Source organism: Callospermophilus lateralis, chromosome 5 (assembly GCF_048772815.1).
Source record: "Callospermophilus lateralis isolate mCalLat2 chromosome 5, mCalLat2.hap1, whole genome shotgun sequence".
Taxonomy (NCBI): domain Eukaryota; kingdom Metazoa; phylum Chordata; class Mammalia; order Rodentia; family Sciuridae; genus Callospermophilus; species Callospermophilus lateralis.
In genome coordinates, this window is record NC_135309.1 from 85,657,898 (window position 1) to 85,678,495 (window position 20,598).

Genomic DNA, 20,598 nt, shown 5'->3' on the forward strand with positions numbered 1-20,598 from the left:
CATTGAGGTCTTTACACATGATATTTCTTCAATGCAGTGTGACAGATTTTTTTCCCCTTAACACCTATCATATTCCCCAGATGGCTTAGCCATCATCACTGGCAGATCATGAATAATATTTTAGGTTGAACAGATGTAAGCAATTTGTAATTTTTCCCCTTTCTGAACTAGCTTTGTTTTGATGAATCAACTGGAATTTGAAACTTATGTGGAACTTCTGATGTAAAGGACCAGTGTTTTCCCACATTGGAATATGCAGTCAGCTCTTAAGATAGAAAGGAAACAGAAAACAGGGAAACTGGCCAGGGTGCATGACAATAAAAAAACTGGAAGATCACCATTTAGTTTTTTAATAAGCTCCATATTTCTTTAGTTTATACCACATATAAAAAAAAGTTTAGATTTCCCCTAGCCTTTAGTCGGATAGCCTGTGTTTTACTCTGGTAAGAATAGTCTCCCAAAACACTAGAGTGCTGAAAATGCAGCAAGTGCTGGTGAAATGGTGAGTGAAAAACAAATGGACTATTATCCTGGAAGAGATGTTTATATTTCTGAATTTTATATAATTATACGAATTATTTGACCCAAATACAGTAAGTCCTATTGAGGCTTTTGGGGAATTCAGGATTGAAGAATGCTCTTTACAAGCTACAAATTAGGTAAAGGATATTTTTTAAAAAAAATACAAAATACAAAAACTACAGAAAAGCCAGACATGGAGATATATACCAATAGTGCCAGCTACTTTGGAAGCTAAAGTAAGAGGATCACTTGAGTCTATGAGGTCAAGACCAGCCTGAGAAACATGGCGGGACCCCTTTTCAAAATATAAAACATACAAAGTGACAAAAGTATCCACCTAAGACAGATCTTAATTCTGTAGTTGGAAAATGTATATTCATTCATAAATTGATACCTCATTTATAAACAGCATAATTTTCTTGACAATAATCAGTTCCCAAGTTTAAAGACCCTTTAATGTCTAGAGTTTAGTAACTGTCCCGCACTTCTAGAATCTGTTACTGACCTAGTTTTTCTTGATTTGAAAAGAACTGTCATAGTAAGTATTCTTAGCTTTCCTATGAGGTGAATCCAATTGCTGATTGGCCTAGAAGAGATAACGGAATTATAGGGCACTTGAGAATTTGGAAACTCCATGTGCTACATAAAAAAATTTAATAACCAAAATGTGAATGATCAAAGATAGCCATTAATGCACTCCTTATTTCTGTGTTTGTTATTTCAACAGCACTGGTTTAGAAAGTTTAATGTAATTATTACAAAATGAGTTTATGTAGAATTCATAAACCATCTTCAAAGTTATTCTAAGCCTTTCCCTCTTCAGAAAACATAAAACCTCATGTCTTTCTTTAATAATATTTGGAATTTTAAGATAAGTTAAATAGTATAACTTGAACCTAATCAAAACAACCATATTTATCATGCTGCTTCACTTCTACTCTAGAAAGTCATATGTTTATTCCTTTTTCAGGGAATAATCACTGGCTCTAATAAGCTGAATAATGATAGTATTTGCAAAATCTCTCATATACACGCCATTTTGAGAAACTCTTTGTGTGCATTCTTCTAGTTAATTAAGGAACTGAATGGGGTGGCCTACCTTCATTTTGTTATTTGCCTCAGATTCTATAATATTGCTCAGATACATAAATTATTCCCTGAATTTCTGAGTTAGCTTTGATATACAATTATGAGCCCAGAAATGAAAAGGCTTTCTTCACTGCACAAAATGAAAGACTTTCAGGACTGTTCTTAGAGTTCCCACTAATGTTAAGTTTTTTCAATCTTCTGTGGTGTTGAATTTCATTTATCCTTTTTATTTGAAAAGGAGAGATATTAAGACAGCAATAAAAAGATTTTAGCGATGTTTTATTAGTTAAGCAACGCTATTAGAGATTCAAGATGACATTTCTTAATATTTTAAATTTAATCTCTTTTTCTAATGATTAAATGAAATTTATTCTCTGACAGTCTATTTTTTTCCTGAACCTCTTTATTCTACAGATTCATCTCTTGTTTTCTGCACTCTATGCATGTTGCATGCACAATGGAAGTTTATACAATAAATTTGAGTCAGCATACAAAAAAATATTACATGAATGTACTAACAGAGGGAAACAGATGGTCAAGAGTACTGTACACACACTTTGTAAGACAACTCCCACAGATTGCCTGCCTTCAGATTTTTTTTCCCCTTATGTAGAACCAATCATCAAATAAGTGATTTGAGATGCTTTATTATGGAAATATTCCTCTTGAACAATAAAAATAACAAAAAGCAATTTCAATCACATTTTCATTTTGAAGAAAGTTGTGTTTCACCCTTGTTAAGTTTATTGTTATAAAGTCCAAGCTAATTATCTCCATCAACTTATATTCTTATTCAAAGAGTCTGAGAAAAAACTTTGTGGCTCTCATTGCTGAATTTCTATTATATCAGTGTAGCTGAAAGAAAACAAATTGTATGAAATAGATGGTTGTCTTAGTACTCCAAGTTTATGTGAATTTCATGATTGCTAGAGTAAGTGGAATTGTAGTTCACATTCAAGATAGATACTTCATGATCATATCTCCCTGCCTTTTAAAATTCATCAAGTCTGAGAAGTAACTATTGGTTTTTTTGTTGTTTCATTTGTTTTGTTTTGTTTTGCCAGCTGATTTTCAAGCTCTAGTTGTATAATGTAGGCAGTAATTCATTAAAATTTTTAAACAAAAACAAGAGCTACACTAAGCTAAACTCAGATTCACTGGTTGAATATTCTATGAACGTTTACATAGCTAACAGGCTTGAATTTTCTTAATGTAGTTATAGTAACATGACATATTAAATTTCATTTGTATATTGATAATTCACTGAACTATTATTTATATGCTAACTTTTGATTCCTCCAGCATTTCAGAAGGTAAGATGTTTTAACCAAAATTTATAGCTCAGGAACCTCACACACACATGAGAAGGACCAGCCAAGTCTCTGAAGATAAACAAGAGGCTCAGTTTGGATTCTAACAGCTGAATTCATTCTGAGTTCTAGGGTTTTTCATGCACAAAAGCTGGCAAGTAATACAGTACAATAGGGTCAATTTCATTCATACTTCTGAGTTAATCTTTCCATTTCTCATTTTAAAAAATGTTCTAATACTAAATAAACCATACATATAACATGTATGTAATATATAGAGATAATTGAAAGATGGATAATCTCAATTTTAGCACTATTTATTGTTCAGTTTCTTAAGGATTATAATTCCCTATAAGCAAGTTCTGAAAGTTGTAATGCATTTAATAACATTAAGAGAAAATAATGCTTGATCTAGTAATTTATCTCCTTACCAATATGAGGTTTATATATTCAATATTGAAGTTTTACAATAAATTTATTTATTGTAAAGTTATAAATTTATAAATTAACTTTATTTATAAATTAGTTTATAAATTAACTTTATTCACATACAATTCCCATACCATACAATTCATTCATTTAAATTGTCTAATTAAATAGTTTTTAGTTTAATGATAGAGTTGTTTAACTATCATCATAATGAACTTTAGAACATTTTATTTACAAAAAAGAAAAGACTGTATTCATTAACAATCATGCCCCATTTTTCCCGAGCTTCAACTCCAGTTCTTAGCTACCAGTAATTAACTTTCTGTTTGTATGAACTATTTTATTTCAGATATTGCATATAAATGGATTCTTATGAGGTGGGTTCTTCACTTTGGTGGGGGGCGGGGGGTACTGGGGATTGAATTCAAGAGCACTCAACCACTGAGCCATATCCCCAGCCCTATTTTTTATCATATTTAGAGACAGGGTCTCACTGAGTTGCTTAGGGCCTCTCTAAGTTGCTGAATTTATGATCCTCCTGCCTCAGTGTCGTGAGCCACTGGAATTACAGGAATGCACCACCATACCTGGCTAGGTGTTCTTTTGTAGCTGACTCCTTTCATTTGCTATCATGTTTTCAAGATTTGTATGGTTTTTAGCAGGGCTGAGTACTTCATTGTAATCATCATATAATATTACATCTTAGGGACATACCACAATTTATTTATTCATTCATTAGTTAATAAAAATTGGATTTTTTTTCTATTAATAGTAATTTTATATAAGTATTTGAGTGTATATTTTTGGCTGGACATGAGTTTTCAATTTTCTTGAGACTTGTGAAGGAGGAAAAAAAATCTCAAAATAACAGGAGAAAAGATTAGTTAAATATAACTGGGCTCACTTTCATGTGTTGGAAGGAAAAGAGGGGATTTATAGCCAAGGAATAGAAAGAGGTATAAAAAAAAATCACTAAGAGGAGACATGGAGGACAGGGAGATTCTTAATAGACAGGCCTAACAGAATTCTTTCTAAAAACAGGGAAAGGATTTGGACAAGAAATGAGGAACTGGACAGTAGATCAGTCATGTTCAGTTATCAAGAGTAGAAGAGTTCTCACTATATAAGTTTAGCAAGATTTTTGATACAACTGGACTCAGCAAGGATGGAGCTAGAAGGCCAGTGTTGAGATTTAGTTAAGAAGGGGCTTAGAGGAGCTTAAGTAGAGTTTGGACAATGGGAGAATTTTTGCTTAGGAATGCAATTGCTGCATCATATTTTAACTCTATTTTTAATCATCTGAGAAACTTCTAGACCATTTTCCAAAAGGGCTTTTACCATTTCACCTTCCCACCAAGCAATGTATGAGGGTTTCAATTCCATTATATCCTTATCAACACTTATTATTTGAATATTTTTATTATAGCCACTCCTAGACAGCATGAAATAGTATCTCATTTTGGTTTTTTTTTTACTTTATTTATTTTTTAAATTTTTTGATTTGTTCTTTTTAGATATACATGACAGTAGAATGTATTTTGACAAATTTATTTTAATTAGGATTGCATTCTTGTGGTTGAACATGATGTGGAGTAACTAGGGTTGTTTTTGATTTATACTTCCTTGATGCTGATAGGTGGAATATCTTTTGATGTTCATATTGGCCATTTATTTATTATAATCTTGGTAAACATATATTCAGATTCTATTTCATTTTACATTTGTATTTTTATATCTTCTTATTATTTATTTTCAAAAGTCATTTGTGTATTTTGGAGGCAAGTTTCTTACAAGATGTGTTTACTGATGTTTTCTCCTTCCATGAACTTTCTCCTTTTTATAATAGCATGCAAGTTTTTTTTTTAAATTTTGAATATTCCAATTTATCTTTTTTTCTTTTGTTGTTTGATCTTTTATTTTATTGTCATATTTAGGAAGATTTTGCCTAAAGACAAAATGCTTAAATCCTGCATTTTCCTGTTAGAGTTTTAGCCCTTAAATTTAGGTCTATGATCTATTTTAGCTTTTGTAAATAGCATGATAAAAGTGCCAAACTTTATTTTTCAACAATACATTTTAACTGAATATTATGAGAAATGTAATAATGGGAAAAATAATAATGTTACATAGTGTCTGATTGTTACATAGTGTCTGATTGTTGTACTATTATTTTCATTTTTGTTATTTTTCATTGTAAAACATAGCATATTTCCATAATGCAATTGTATTTTTAGCTGCATGTTTAATTTTTTTCTTCAGAATAACATTACTTTCAAAAAAATTCTCTATATTCTTTAATTCAGATACAATTTTAGAAATGTTATTTATAAATTAAATGATTCTACATAAAATATGTCAAAGATACCAGCATTGACTAAAAAGGAGAAATATAAGGAAGATTAATATTGGTTCTATTAGATTGACATAACATCAAATAAAGATTGACTTGGGGGCAGGAAAATATGTCTTTACTAACATTTGACTTGCTGAGTCATATTTTATATCAAAGTTTTTTGTGATAACAACTTAAACTATCCCCTAATAAATTTGTGGAGCAGAATTTACTGTATTTCTAGTGACAGGCAGCTTTGTAATGTAGTTTAGATCTCAAGACCTACATCCCTGGCCTCAGCATCATTCCTTTAAGGGATTTTTCCTCAGCTGGAAGCCCCTTTCTCAAGTTATATGTTCATGGAAAGCCCTGAAATTGAGTCATAAAATTGTGCAAAGGACAAGACAATTGTCTAAATAGGCAGTCCCTTCAGCACCTGATCCTTTATGGTCGGAAAGAAATTGAGAATAATGTCTACATTTATCTATCCTCTCAAATGCTATTAGTCTTATACTTTCTGGAAAGCCATAAGGAATTACTTAGAATTTGCTTATGGCTATCATAATTCTATTCTTTTACTTGGTTTTGATAACTCTGTGTTTGGCTGATATTTAGTTTGCACAGTTTGTTAGCAAGAATTTTGTATTATTGACTATAATATAGATCACACTTGTTGGCCTTTTAAACCTTTTGAAATGATTTTAGCACATTCCTATCTGAGAGGTTAATGTAAACTGACTTATTAATGTAAATTGGGCAGGTCTATTTGTAAGCAGTCAAAACTGAACAAAAAAAAAAAAAAAAGAGATCATCAGACCATTGGAAGAGTTGTTTATACTTTGTTTTCATAATAAAATAGACTTTTATTGGGGCTGGGGATGTGGCTCAAGTGGTGGCGCGCTCTCCTGGCATGCGTGTGGCCCGGGTTCGATTCTCAGCACCACGTACAAACAAAGATGTTGTGTCCGCCGATAACTAAGAAATAAATATTTTTAAAAAAGAATTCTCTCTCTCTCTCTCCTCTCTCACTCTCTCTTAAAAAAAATAGACTTTTATTAAGACACTATCCTTTTGTTAACTGGATAATGTGGAAGTGTAATCTCAAAGTTTGATATGTGCAAATTTTTGTAAGAAAAGTTTACTCTCTAAATTTCTTGTCCAAAATTTGTAATGCTAAGAGTCAGGAAGGAACAAGATTTCCTATTTCTTTACTGACAGGGGTTTGCTGGACCTGGCTGGCTGTACTGGTTTGCTACAGTTTATTTTCCCTCTCTTCTCAAGGAAGTGTGCACTAAGGTCAGGTTAGTAGCGTGGACTAAATGTTAATGTAAGGAACAGGGTGCATGCGTGTATACACATCTCCATCATTCCAGCTTCCACTGTCTAATCTATTTTTCAAGCTTTTGGGTTTCCTACATCCCAATCCCCGCCCCCCCCCTTTTTTTTTTTGTCTTTGTAGGCCTTCATGCCCTATGAGGAATGATTACACAATTTCCTTTCAATCTTAATAGGAAAAATATAAAGTCTCCAGAATCTCTGATTTTTAAAAAGTGAACCTATATCACAAGAGTCAAGTGCACAAGACACTTTAGCGTGAGTCCCATTTAACTCCCTCAACATGCTCTAAAAAATCCTGCCCATTCTGTTTCCAGAAGTTCTTTTTTTTGTACGTCACGACTTCCTTATTCTGGTAGTTTAGATTATGAGTTTTAGTTTTCTCTTAAGATTAAACTGGGCTAAAAGAGAAGGTCATTAAAACTTGTGGTTTTGACATCTATTTTATGTTTTGCTGGAGCTGCCATTTACCAGTTTCGTTTTTTTGAAATTATCTTTGAGAACTCCCCAAAGATATTTTCTTAAATACAGTTAGAATCCATCTGTGGATGATGACAATTAAAAAAAAAAAAAAAAAAACTTTTATCAAAATCTAGCCAAAATATGATAACTTAAGTCATTTATGTAGTTTGGAGAGATCCATTTTAGTTCCCTTCAGGATTCTGACATGTAAATGAAGTATAGAGGATTCCCTGTGGGTATTTTTATTTAACTTCTCTCACTTCTCAAAAAGATTCAGTAGTCCTGTGACATCAGTCTCTCTCATTATCTTTATACTTGAAGTTATAATGAAACATTTTTCAATTTTTAGAAAAATAAAAAATTAATTTGTCATGAATTTTTGAGTGGAGAATATTTAATGACCTTTAGTTACAAGCACTATAAGAAGCTGGAAACACTGTTGAAAGTTTTGCAGTAGGAATGATTTTATCAAATACCTATATAATGTGACTGAGGAAAAATATTGCTCATTATGTCAGATAAAATAGGAGTAATTAGATAGTAGGAGCAATATTAACTAATATTAGGCTCCTGGGACTGGGGTTGTGGCTCCGTGGTAGAGTGCTTGCCTAGCATGTGTGAGGCACTGGGTTCGAGTCTTAGCACCACATATAAATAAATAAAATAAAAGTCTATAGACATCTAAAAAAATATTTAAAGAAAAAGATTAGACTCCTGCTACAGTTGGATAAACTCCAAACTCCCACAATTTAAATTTGGATTCCTTATGACTCTTTATAAATGAAAGTTTTAGATGTAGTGACACATGGAACTGAATATGCTTTGAAGACTTGATCGACATTACATGTTTAGTTACAACTAGAACCAGCCCAGACTCTACCTTTTCCGATGTTTTCCCACAACTGAATATTGTATGTGTTCCATTTTACTAACACTATAAATCTCTAAAATGTCAACTAGAATAAATAATTGTATATTAAGTACCTCCTGTATATTAAGCATTGTGCTAACCATTATCAGAACTGTGCACTGAGGTCAGGTTAGTAGTTTGAAATCAGCAGGAAAAAAAAAAAAAACAGAAATGCCATGCATCTCCTCCATTTACTTTAGGTGATAATATTAAAACTTTCTATTAATATATAGTAAAACTATGTTTATAAAGAAGATAGTTATACCATCCACGTCATTTTCTCTCTTTACAAATTAGGTAAACAACTAATACGTGGAAATTTTTTGTAAGGAAAATTTACTTAATGTTGTTTTTTTTTTTTTTTTTTTTTTTTTTTTTTTTTGTAGTCGTTCAAAATTTGTAGCGCTATGGGTCGGAAGCAAGATTTCCTATCTCTTTCCTGTCAGTGGTGGGCTAAAGCTGAATTGTACTAGTTTGCTACAGTTGATTGTGTATCTGTTCCCAAGGAAGTGTGCACTGAGGTCAGGTTAGTAGTTTGAAATCAGCAGTGTGAGGCATACACACACCACAGAAACCAAAATGTTACAAATTGGTAACCCTTTCTTCCCACTACCCAGTGTCTGCTCTTAAGCTCTTTGCAGCTTGTCAATATACAATTTAGTGACAGAACAGATTGATAAGTGATTCCACTTCTCGAGCAACAAATTTACTCTCTATGAAGTACAGAGAATATATGTGTATACTATAGCATGCATCAAAACATTTTATGAGGATCATGTAAAGGTACTTTGAAACTATGATAATGAAAAAATTATTAATATCATAATAATGAGAATTATGTGTTAACTAAGAAAATATGAGGCACTTTGTAATACCAGTAGACTATAGGGCTATCTGATATTTCTTAACCCTTTATCTGCTGTCAACCTGACAATGTTCACAGTAACATAAAAAAAAAAAAAAAAGGAGTGTTATCAGAGCTAAGAGCAAAGCTTGGTTCCTTATGGTAAATATCAAATAGCTTACATATTTACCAAATACAATGTAGAGATTGTCTATGAATAGACTGTTCTATAGAATTCACATTCTAATATAGACTATATACAGATTACTGAGTGTAAAATAATATCCCTAGTCCTTTCTCCATTCCTTGAAACCTCTACTTTTGATGAATCTGGCTTCTAAAGTTTGATAAAACTTTGTATAATCTATATGGAGGGCTTCTGCCTATTTTCTTTTTATCTCCTACTTAATACAGAGCTCTGAATACAAAGGGCATACAGGAAAAATATTGATAAATGACTTGTGAGGTTACAAATGTCTGCTTTCATTTCAATGACACTTCAAAATACTTTAAGGAACACTATTCATATCTGCAGGGAAATTCTTATGCTTTGATACAATGTCACTGTCCCTGGCATTTGCAATGTGGTTAAGCAAATTATATGTTGAAACCAAAAAATCCTCATCTGACTTCAAACACTTTCTGAGTGTGTACACTGGGAAAAACGGGTCCTATGTATTAGTCAGGTCATATTTACCTTTGAAATAAAAATGTCAAAAAAGCCCTATGTATAAAGAGCATTACTATTGATGCTGGTCTGTTAATCATCATAATGCTACACAGATCTTTATTATTTACCCAATGAACTATATGTGAAAATGGTAGCAAAAGACTTGCTGTTTCAAACTGAATGTTCTCAAGAAGCTGAAGAGTCCAAATTCTTGTTAATGAAAATTGAAACAATTACAAGCAGGTAGGTGTAAACTTACATTCTGGTCCAGTGACTTGAAATTTCTAGAAGTATATTCTGCTTATTTAACCCTCCCTGTCCACCAAGCCTCAGTTTCCTCCTCTGTGAAATAACAGCTACTCATGAGTTTGTGCTGAGAAGTAAATGTAAAAGAAAAGAAAAGAAAGGAACATAAATACAGAGGAAATATGTCTGGTACACTTCAATTAATTATTATTATCATCACTGACTCTGAGTGAATTGCTTAACATTTTATCCCTGAGTTTACTGTTAGTTTTCCAAGTCACAATAAATATGCCATTTCCCTTTGTTTCCTTACATCAGAAAAATATTTTGGATTTATCTATTCTTGCTTTTCAGGCATAATGTAAGGATTAATTCATGATTGATTGAATTATTCTTAGTAAACAGATTACTGGAGCTTCTATCTTTCTTAAAGAACTGATTGTCAACCTTTTTTTTTTTTTTGTAGTAGCATGGCCTCTAATAATATTTAAATGTATCATGAATTTTACCAAAATAATTTACAAACAGTATTATTTTATGGACTTAAAAATTCATTCATCTTGTCTAGTATACTGTAGACTAGGAATGTAATAAATGGCTACTTATTTACTTATTAGATGCTAGGGATTGAACTGAAAAAGCACTGATCCAATGAGCCACATGGCCAGCCCTTTTAATTTTTTTATTTTGAGACAGGGTCTCCCTAAGTTGCTTGGGGCCTTGCAAAGTTGCAGAGACTGGCTGTATTTGTAATCCTCCTGTCTCAGTCTCTCAAGCTTCTAGAATTACACCATTTGCCCAGTGGCAAATGGTGCAGTACCCAACTAAATGGTTATTTTAACAGTTTGGAAGAAGATAGCAGAGACATTGCATTTCAGTATATTGAGGAATGACTGACTTACACTTTATTTTATAGAATTGATCCACTTATACTCCTTATATGAACAAATATATTGGCAAATAAAAAAGGTAAAATCTCACAGAATTATTATTATTATTTTTTTTTTGGTTTGTTTCCCCATGATGCCATTCTTAATGAGAAGGGACATGAAATGGATGGAACCTGTTAGCTTTCTGGAGGTGGGGTGTAGAGTTGAGGAGATGTGGACATCTCCTGTAAAGGTGAAATGTAGAAATATAATTCTTTTGTAATATCTCAAGTTTTTGTAGATGTATTAGAATCAGAAACCATGTTATTAACTACAGAATTTTGTATACAACCAAAGATAAAGTTCAGTTGTAGGAGATAAACACAAGAAGGGAAATAAAGGAGACACCTATAAATTAAGAACACACATATTTATTATATTTTTTGCTTCATCTCATATACCAGAAAGAATTTCTGAGCTCATGAACAGAAACTTAAATGTAATATAACATTAATTTATAACTGCTAGCATGGTAAGATATCTTTCTCTATATTTGAATTTTCTTAGGAATTATCAATTTTTTGAAGAACATTTATATTTTACAAGGCAAATTACCTTATTTATAAAGCTTTAGGCTTCATTATATAAATACAAATTCAAACTAATAGTTCATTCTTACCAATATTTTGAGTATAAATTCTCACCAATCTAATTGGTACTGTAAAATGTAATATTTTTTGCTTTTCTTTCTAAAATTGTGCTTGCTTGAAACCATCTGATACTTTGACTCATCAGGTGATTACCATCTGATTTTATGATGAGATACAGTCTGTCTTTAAAAATCAAGATTTATTACATTTACTAAGATTAAGATTACTAAGTACCTTCTTGGCTTTGCCTAAAAGAAAATAAAGTAACAGCAGGATGAGGTGGAAGCAGAGGAGGAATAAGACTCTTTTACAGTTTTGTGAAGAAAGGAGATTTTAAACTACAAAAAGAATTTTTTTTTTTTTTTTTTTTTGGTGGCACACACCTGTAATATCAGTGGATTGGGAAGCTGGGGCAAGAAGATTGCAAGTTCAAAGCCAGCCTCAGCAATTTAGCAAGGCCCTAAGCAATTTACTGTGACCCTGTCTCAAATTTAAAAAAAAAAAAAAAAAAAAAAAAAGATAGGAAAAGAAAAAAGAGGGGACTGGGGATGTGGTTCAGTGATGAATCACCTCAGGGTTCAATCCCCAGTTGAAAAAAAAAATCTTACAGCTGGAGGAAACCCCAAGACATAGATACAAATGCTTATGTTTCTGAACAAAGGAAACATGTTCTTTGAGGTTCAGTGGTATCACCACAATTCTCTACCAAGATATACTTCCAAGGGAGAAGTGGGATTTATGTGTGGGATTGATTAATGGGTTGTTATAGGACATGTTGGAACTCAACTGTCACTACATGTCAAGTTTATGCTGTATTTATTCACATTTACTATCTCTTTTACATTATTGCAAAAATCTTCCACATAAAATGCCACTGACTGAGGTCCAAGGAAGTAAAGCAACTTTTCCAAGGACCAATAACCATCACAGAAGAGATCCAAACCCATGTTTTCTGACCATAAACAGTGATCTGGTAGGTAGAGGCATTCCAAGTTTTGAGTTTGTTTGAAGTACGAGCTGGGATTATCACATTGGAGGAAGAGTAGATAAGACATCTGGTTTAGCAAGCACAGAGATTCCATGCTGGGAATAATAAGATCTATGGAGGATATCACATTTTTAAAAAAGTAATAAGTGATCTATTTACACACAGAATTCAAAGCAAATTGGTTTCATCCATCAGGAGAGACTATTATAATAATAAAGCAAAAGAAAAGAAGGGAGGGAACAAAGGAAGGAAAGAAGAAAGAAGAAAAGAAGGGGCAGGGAAAAAGTGAGAAGGAAAAGGAAGGCAATAATAGCAGAAATAAAACAACCTAGTTGATGGAAAAACATCCTGTATATATCTGTGAATGACTAAAACACATAGTAAGATTCAAATCAGCTGAAGAAGTGAAATGACAGAGATGCTGTAGCAGCAATTATCTCTAAGTAGTTGTATCATATTTGTATTTTCTTCTTCATACATTTCTTCTTTAAATTATCCACAGGGAACCTACATTGTTTTAATAGTTCCAAAACCAATTTACATAACATAAATACATATATGGCTACATTATTTGCTGAAATATTTCTAAATTTTAAACCATGTAAAAGATATAAAATTGAGATTAAAACTAGAACACATTGTACTGAATTAGTGATTTACATTGGAATTATACAAAGTGCTGTAAGCCAAGCATCATAAAATTCGCTTTCTTCTTATGTTAGTGTGTCTAAAGCTAAATTAATAATCTCCTGTAATAAATGTACAGATCAATATATTTGGAACAATACTCCAAGTTTATAAAGCCCCTCTACTTGTTATTTTAAAATAGTGTGCTTTGCCACCAGAGTTTCATTTTCAAGACACTTTTCTGGCTTTCTGATTGTGATATCTCATGAGATGCCATGGATCGAAAAAGGCTGAGTGATTGCACATTTCTGACACTGGTGTGAAGAATTTAAATGGATACTTTGCCTTGAATATTTCTGTCTGACATTGTAGTTACCATCTTGTATTCCACATAAAAGTTGCTTTGGTGTTTGTCAATATCCATCCACAGTTACAAAGACTTCTAGGAAATTTCCACAATTAAGAAATGGAAAGAATCTAATAATAATAAGACCTTACAGTTCCATACAAATAATAAGGCACCATGTTATTTCCTGCTAATAGTTTTTTTCCCCCTTGGAAATAATTTAGCATAATTATAATACTGCAGATTATCTCCAACATTGACATTCCATGATGGTAATAATCAATTTTATTTTGTGCATTTGAAATGACTTAGCTTACCTTACAAATTTAAAAATGGATACATTTTTTAACTAACCAACTTCATCACTGGACATTTGTAACCATACACAAATCACTGGTAAAACTTTTCTATAACGATTTCATGTTAAGAACACCAACATTTTAGTGCCAGAGGATCTTCTGACCACATTGGTTTCTTCAAAATCTTCAAACTAGACTTTAACTATGCTCCTTGCATGGAATTTCTGTCTGTGAGTTCTTCATTCATTTAACCTTCAACATATAATATACTTTGTTTACTCAGCTACCTTTAGATAAGAAAATTTTCAGTTGTTCCTCTCTAAACATTTCTTATAAATCTTTACTGAGAACAGACTTTCTCAAAACAATTTTGTGATAAAAAATGTTCATAATAAATTTTTCAGAGCTCAAAATATTTAGCCCACTGCATTCTCAAAAGAGAAAAAATATATAAAACATATAAGTTCAATCCTGGCTGGAATATAAGGGGTGATAAAACAAAGTATCATAATAACATGTTTTCTCTGTTTGGGATGTTTCTGGTAAAGTTTGAAAGTACTTTACTTTTTTTTTTTTATAAAAAAAAAATTGGTGTAAAATAACATTTCAAAATTGTTCTTATTTAATACTCAAGATATATTTGATTTCTCTTGTAAGCTTCATAAGAATTTTTTAAGCTGTAGATAAACATGATATATTTATCTATGGATCGATTTATTTGTTTTTATGTAGTGCTGAGAATTGAACCCAGGGCCTCACACCTGTAAGACAGGCACTCTACCACTGAGCTATACCCCAGCCCTTAAGAATTGTTTTAAAACCAGAGAAAGAATATTCTGTGAAATCAAAGTCAAGTATATGAAATATAACAATTACCAGGATCTAATGTATTCTTCCACTTACATTTGTATGTAGGATATATATTTCCCCACTTAAGACACAATAGTGAAAACAAAAATTTAACAAACAAATTGTTTATTGTTTGTTGTATGTATAAGTAGTCAACTTTTGAATTAAGAGAAAACCCACACTCTTCCCCTTTCAGCTGTTTTCACAGTAGACACTGTCTTTAAGAAAATGAATATACCAAGAAATACTGGAAACTCCCTGCCTTCCAGAAGTACTGATTAATTTGAGAGTTTGCATGTTTTTAAGGCCAATAAAGTTTGGTATCAGTGACGGATATGAATATTATGAATACTTTGCCTCCAAAAGTTGGTACTATAAAATATTTATCAATATTGAAATACATTTTACCTACCTTTACACTTACAAGATGTTAAACTGCCTAAGTGGTATTTATCAGTGATTCTACTACTATATTTTATTTGTGTTTTTTTTTATATTCTTACTTCCATTAAGAAAATACTTTTAATTTGCTTTAGTATGCTTTACTGAAGTATGATTTTTATAATTAGAGTTGAAAAAATCAGTTGGCATAGTGCAGATAAAGTATTTATTTGATTGGATTTTTAAATATTTTGAAATCTATAGGTGATTGTTTCAAATTATTTTTCCTAAAAGGATAATTCTCTATCCAAAAATCGTGCATATTCCCAGCAATATTTAACCTTTTCTGACAAAATTCTATTCAGTATATTGTTTTCTAGTAGTTCCTTTTGAATGTGGTATTCTAGAATAATAGTTACCTAGATTTTAGGTTCTCTAGCTAGAAGAGGGGCATCAAGAATAAGCAAGAAAATAAAGAAACCATAGAATAAAAGTATAAGTTTCTAAATACATAAATGCTACATTTTTTCAGTAATCATTCAAAATATTGGTAAATGAGGGGCTTTTAAAATTTTCTATATAGAAAGTACTTGCTTGAGAATATGTTGCCTGTCTCTCTAAACTCTTCTATTGTTTCTTTTTTTCTTCCAGTTACTGGCTAACAAACAAAGTTCCCATCAAAAGACCCAGCACAGGTCTGCTCATGTATACACTCGCCACAAGATTCTGTGATGAAATTCACCTGTATGGATTCTGGCCGTTCCCTAAGGATTTAAATGGAAAAGCTGTCAAATATCATTACTATGATGACTTAAAATATAGGTACTTTTCCAATGCAAGTCCTCACAGAATGCCATTAGAATTCAAAACGTTAAATGTGCTACATAATAGAGGAGCTCTAAAATTGACAACAGGAAAGTGTATAAAGCAATAAAGCACATTTTAAAACATACAAACAAACCGAATATGCACTTCTGTTCTGAAGATGCTTCTGAAGATTTGAAAACAGGATCCAAAACAAGGCTGGGTTTCAGCATTCACCAATTAACTGAAAGGTTGATAAAGGAAGCTCATGTGAAATCCACTACCAGCTGATGAAATACCTGCAAAGTGCTCTAAAAATTAAATATTTTGACTTCAAGGGTCCTAGTAAGTGCCACTTCCACTAAGAATACAGTTTGAATGTATAATCAGTAGTGTTTACAAGATCAAACAATGCATTTGTCATTAATTAGCAAAGCAAATATGTTCGTTAATTTTGGGCTGCCGCTGCAAAGCAAAGCACATGAGAAGAGGAACCCAGGAACACAACTCAGTCCTCGGGAAATTAAATCATCCTTATCAGCAGAAATAAAGATGAAACAATTTGAGCAGTGAAATCCATAAGATTAGACAACTCAAGTAAATGCCTTCAGTCAGGACTCTGAGTCTGATCATGAATGTTATGTTTTTGTTTGTGTTTTTTAATTTTTTGGGGGGTGGGGGGGATGTCTTCTGAAGTCTCTTTTGATTTAGATACTGCGATGCTCAGAAATCTTTTCTGAGATAAAGAAATAGGAAATACAAATGAATGAGAAAAATAAATGTCAAATAATCATTACTAAAGTTCTCATAATTTTCAAAAACAATCACACTGTTTCTATTTTTAAGTTTTGTTTTGCACAACTCTAAACCTCCAGATTAATTTCCAGTGGTGTAGAAGGTACCAGCTAAACTGTACCACTTAGTAAAAGTGGACCATTTTAAAGGAAAGACGTTCCAGATCATCTAAAATGGGAAAATTAACAGGAAAAAAAAAAGCACTTTAGGTACCAAAGATTATACTCATTTTTCTACACAACATACCATTCTCCTCTCATGAAAGTAATACATTATTAAAATGAATATAGTATTATGCTATTAACGTGAAAGTTGTTTCTAAATATTTTTAAATTTCCAAAGTCAAATTTTATTTTTATTGGAGGGAAATCTTCCATATTCTCTTCATTTCATAATAATTCTGTGGAAACATTTTGCTCTTTAGAATAAAGAGGGGCATAAAGAGTAAGCAAGAAAATAAAAAAAAATATAATAAAAGTATATGTTTAGAATAAAGTTTGATATAGCAGAAATGTGACTTCTAGTTGTTTAATATTCCCCTGTGATTCAAAGGCAAAGATTGTTATGCTCTTTGTATCATTCTTAGTGCAAAAATATCATGATTAATATCAGAGATGATTAATGTTAAGAGGTTTAACAATGAAACTGTGTCAGTGTTATGTACTTAAAAGTGAATTCAATTGACCAATAATTTTCTGTAAATTTAATCACATTACCCCTAAATGTGTTTTTAAAGAAACTAAAGTTTTTCATAAGGTAATTTTTTAAAAAGTATAAAATATAACAAAATGGGTCAGTAAGTTAGTTTTCTTATAATTTATACTGCACCAGTAGATAATTCTGATGGTAAATTGTTTCTTCAGAAAGCAGAAGCACTTTTTTCTCACTTCTTCTTTGGCATGAACCAACTTACATGACTTCTTGTTTCTTGGGGAAGGTGTCTGAGGAAAGAAGAAATAGCATGAGGAATAGGTTTGTTTTGTTTCTTTCTTAGAGAAGGCAATGTGAGAGATTAATAAAAGCATGAATAATATATATATATATACACACAAATATATATGTATATTCATGTTATCACAGTATAGATATTCAGAATAGTATGATTTTTAGTATTTTTAATGATATGTACTATTATTTTAAAAAATAAGGTAGAACATTGGGATACAGAAGACTATATTTTCCTAGGATTCTTGTGTCCCTAAGAAAGCAAAATGGAATACATATGGGAGATTCATAGCTAAAAATGAATAGAACTTTAATGTACTTTTATCATTAAACCTCTTATCTATTGAAAATTTTTTAAAAATTGCATATGCTTTGAAGGTAAACTTGAAAAGTCGATTTATCTAACATGAAAAGTAGAATCTTTTCATAAAGTATGATTTATTTAATAAATGAAAAGTAAAATTGTATCTCAGTTTGGACTATTTTCTCATAATAAATTGTTACAGTAGCCTTTATCTTGAATTCAGTAGAAATGTAGAAGTCACAAGTAAATCTTCCAACTTGATATTCATTCAAAGTTTGTCTTAAAAAGCAACAGCAAGGTACCTTGCCATTTTTACTGCATTTTCAACAAATGTACTTAAACAATTTTAAGGCCACAGCAAACACATGTCAGCCATTCACTGTTTCTGTGCATTGATGTTTATCTCATAGATGTATTGGGTAGTGCCTTTTTAGCTTCTTCGCTCTGCTTTATTATCCTACACTTTCTGTTCTCTAAATACTTGCCCAGTTCTGAAAATGTTCAGCATAAAAAAAGGGCTTCAGTATTGACTGAGACTATTTTTGTTCATCTCAGGGAACTTTCAATACTCAAGAATGAATTCAATTAAGGTATTCAGTGTTCAAATAAGGCAACTGTACAAGTCTATTTCATTCCCTATTGTATATACCTATCCATCTGTCTTCCCCCTTCGATATCTACTGTGGCCTTCTTATAAGGATAGGGCAAGGAAATCATTGAAGGCTAACAGCAAGACTAACAAAGAGTTGAAATTTAACCAACAAGGGGGCAAATGGGATCAGAGCAAAATCAAATTATAAATACATACTTGAAATACAGGGGTTTTTCTTTCTTTTGAAACTGTCTTACACTTACAGCTTTAATTTTTCTTTTTTTTTTTTTTTTTTACTTATTTTTCATGATTTAACCATGTACCTGGCAATGCTCAGGCAGCTGATTGTGAAATATTCCTGTTTAGGTAACATAATGTTACTGTGCTGTTAACATGAATAGGCCATGGAAACATTGCATCATTATTACCCAGCCTGTTCTATGGTTAATGTTATATTGCTGAAAAAAAAAGTGAGTCAGTAACAGATTTTCTGGGCAAATCTAAATGATTCAGCCCACAAGACTGATGAAACTACTGTGGAAGTTTTCCTAACTGAAAGAAGGTGCTGGGCATTCAAATGTCTTCATGTATTGTATATCATATGAATTGTATATCAATTATTAATGGGAATTTCTACATATATGCTTATAGAAGTGATTAATTTAAATAATGCTAGGGGTAGTGTACATACCGACTAGTTACTAAGCTATTACACAGGAAAAGGGTGAACAAAGTAATTTATTTCTAATTGAGCCAGTTAGTCATAATGCACATAATGTTGTATTTGGTTCATAAAAGAATTGTTTTTATGTGGTTATTATAAGGACTATCTGTAATTGTGGAAAGGGTGTGGGAAGAGTTATGTATAGTCAGTTGTTATCTCTTCAAGTTTGGAAGTTTCCCCATCAAACATTATTAATATACCAATGTTTTAAAAAAATGAGTGAGGGTTGTTGTTTGTATTTGATTTTTTAAAAAATCCAAATAAAGCCCACCTAGAAATAGATATTTTATTATATATGTGCTATAGATATATCTATATAGTACAAATAGACATGTGTGTAACATATATACAATGTTATATATGTGTATCCGTGTGTATACACACTGAGTCTGTAAAATGTACACACTAGATTTGTGTTATGTTAACATCTTCAGGGTCTGCACTGTGAACTACCCTGGAGATATTAGACCACTTGGGAATAAAGAAGTTCTTTTGAAACTTCAGTGACTAAACTGCTTTAAGAGAGACCTACTTTAAAACTGAATTCTATGTTCATACTTAGAGTTAAAATAAGGGACTAGTATGTCCACATTTTTTTTTTAAATGAAAAAAAAATAAAAGTCTTCAAGCTGGCAGTGTATTTGAATTGCAGTTTTCAGATTGTGACTCCAGGCCTTGCGTGTCTCATTTAAGTAGCACCTTTTAATAAATATTGTTTCTTTGTGTAGGCAAAAGCACAAGTGTTTCAAATGTATATAGCAGGAAAAAAGTCAGTTTACAGAGATAGTATTGCTGCACAGGATAATTGCTACTGAGAATTTCTTATATCATTTATTTGTGGAATTAAGAGATGAGGTTTTTTTCTGTCAGGTTCATTCTGTTAAACAATGTTTCCCTATCGTTTGTGTATAGCAACTGGGTATTATTGTTTCATCATTTGTAAAATTGTAAAATAAATTAAATTCCTTTTTTCAATTTTTTTCTCTTGCTTTTATATCAAAGACCTTGGTTCTACTTAATATGTCAATATTGGGTGGTCAGTTTAGTAATTTTTTATTGATGTTTTTGTCTTCCTTTCCCTTTAGCCACAGTCATTGAAAATTAGGCTAACCATTTTATTTCAAAGTGTGTGCATAGAAATATGAATAAGATCAGTAGAAAAAGAACATGAGAAAATCATTAACAATTTATTGTATAGTACATTTTGGTTTTGGTTTTTGGAGGAGCATTACAGAGATGATGGTCATTTATATCCAAATTATAGTCCCACTGACTA

At 31.6% G+C, this 20,598-nt stretch overlaps 1 protein-coding gene across 1 annotated transcript in view; it reads left to right on the plus strand.

Moving 5' to 3' along the window:
• Nucleotides 1-20,297, plus strand: part of St8sia4 (ST8 alpha-N-acetyl-neuraminide alpha-2,8-sialyltransferase 4) — a 95,117-nt gene extending 74,820 nt beyond the window's left edge. Inside the window, exon 5 of the mRNA XM_076856973.2 lies at nucleotides 15,810-20,297. Coding sequence (XP_076713088.1) covers nucleotides 15,810-16,092 — 283 coding nt within the window. The 3' untranslated portion in view covers nucleotides 16,093-20,297. The remainder of the gene's footprint in view (nucleotides 1-15,809) is intronic.
• Nucleotides 20,298-20,598: the final 301 nt, after the last annotated feature.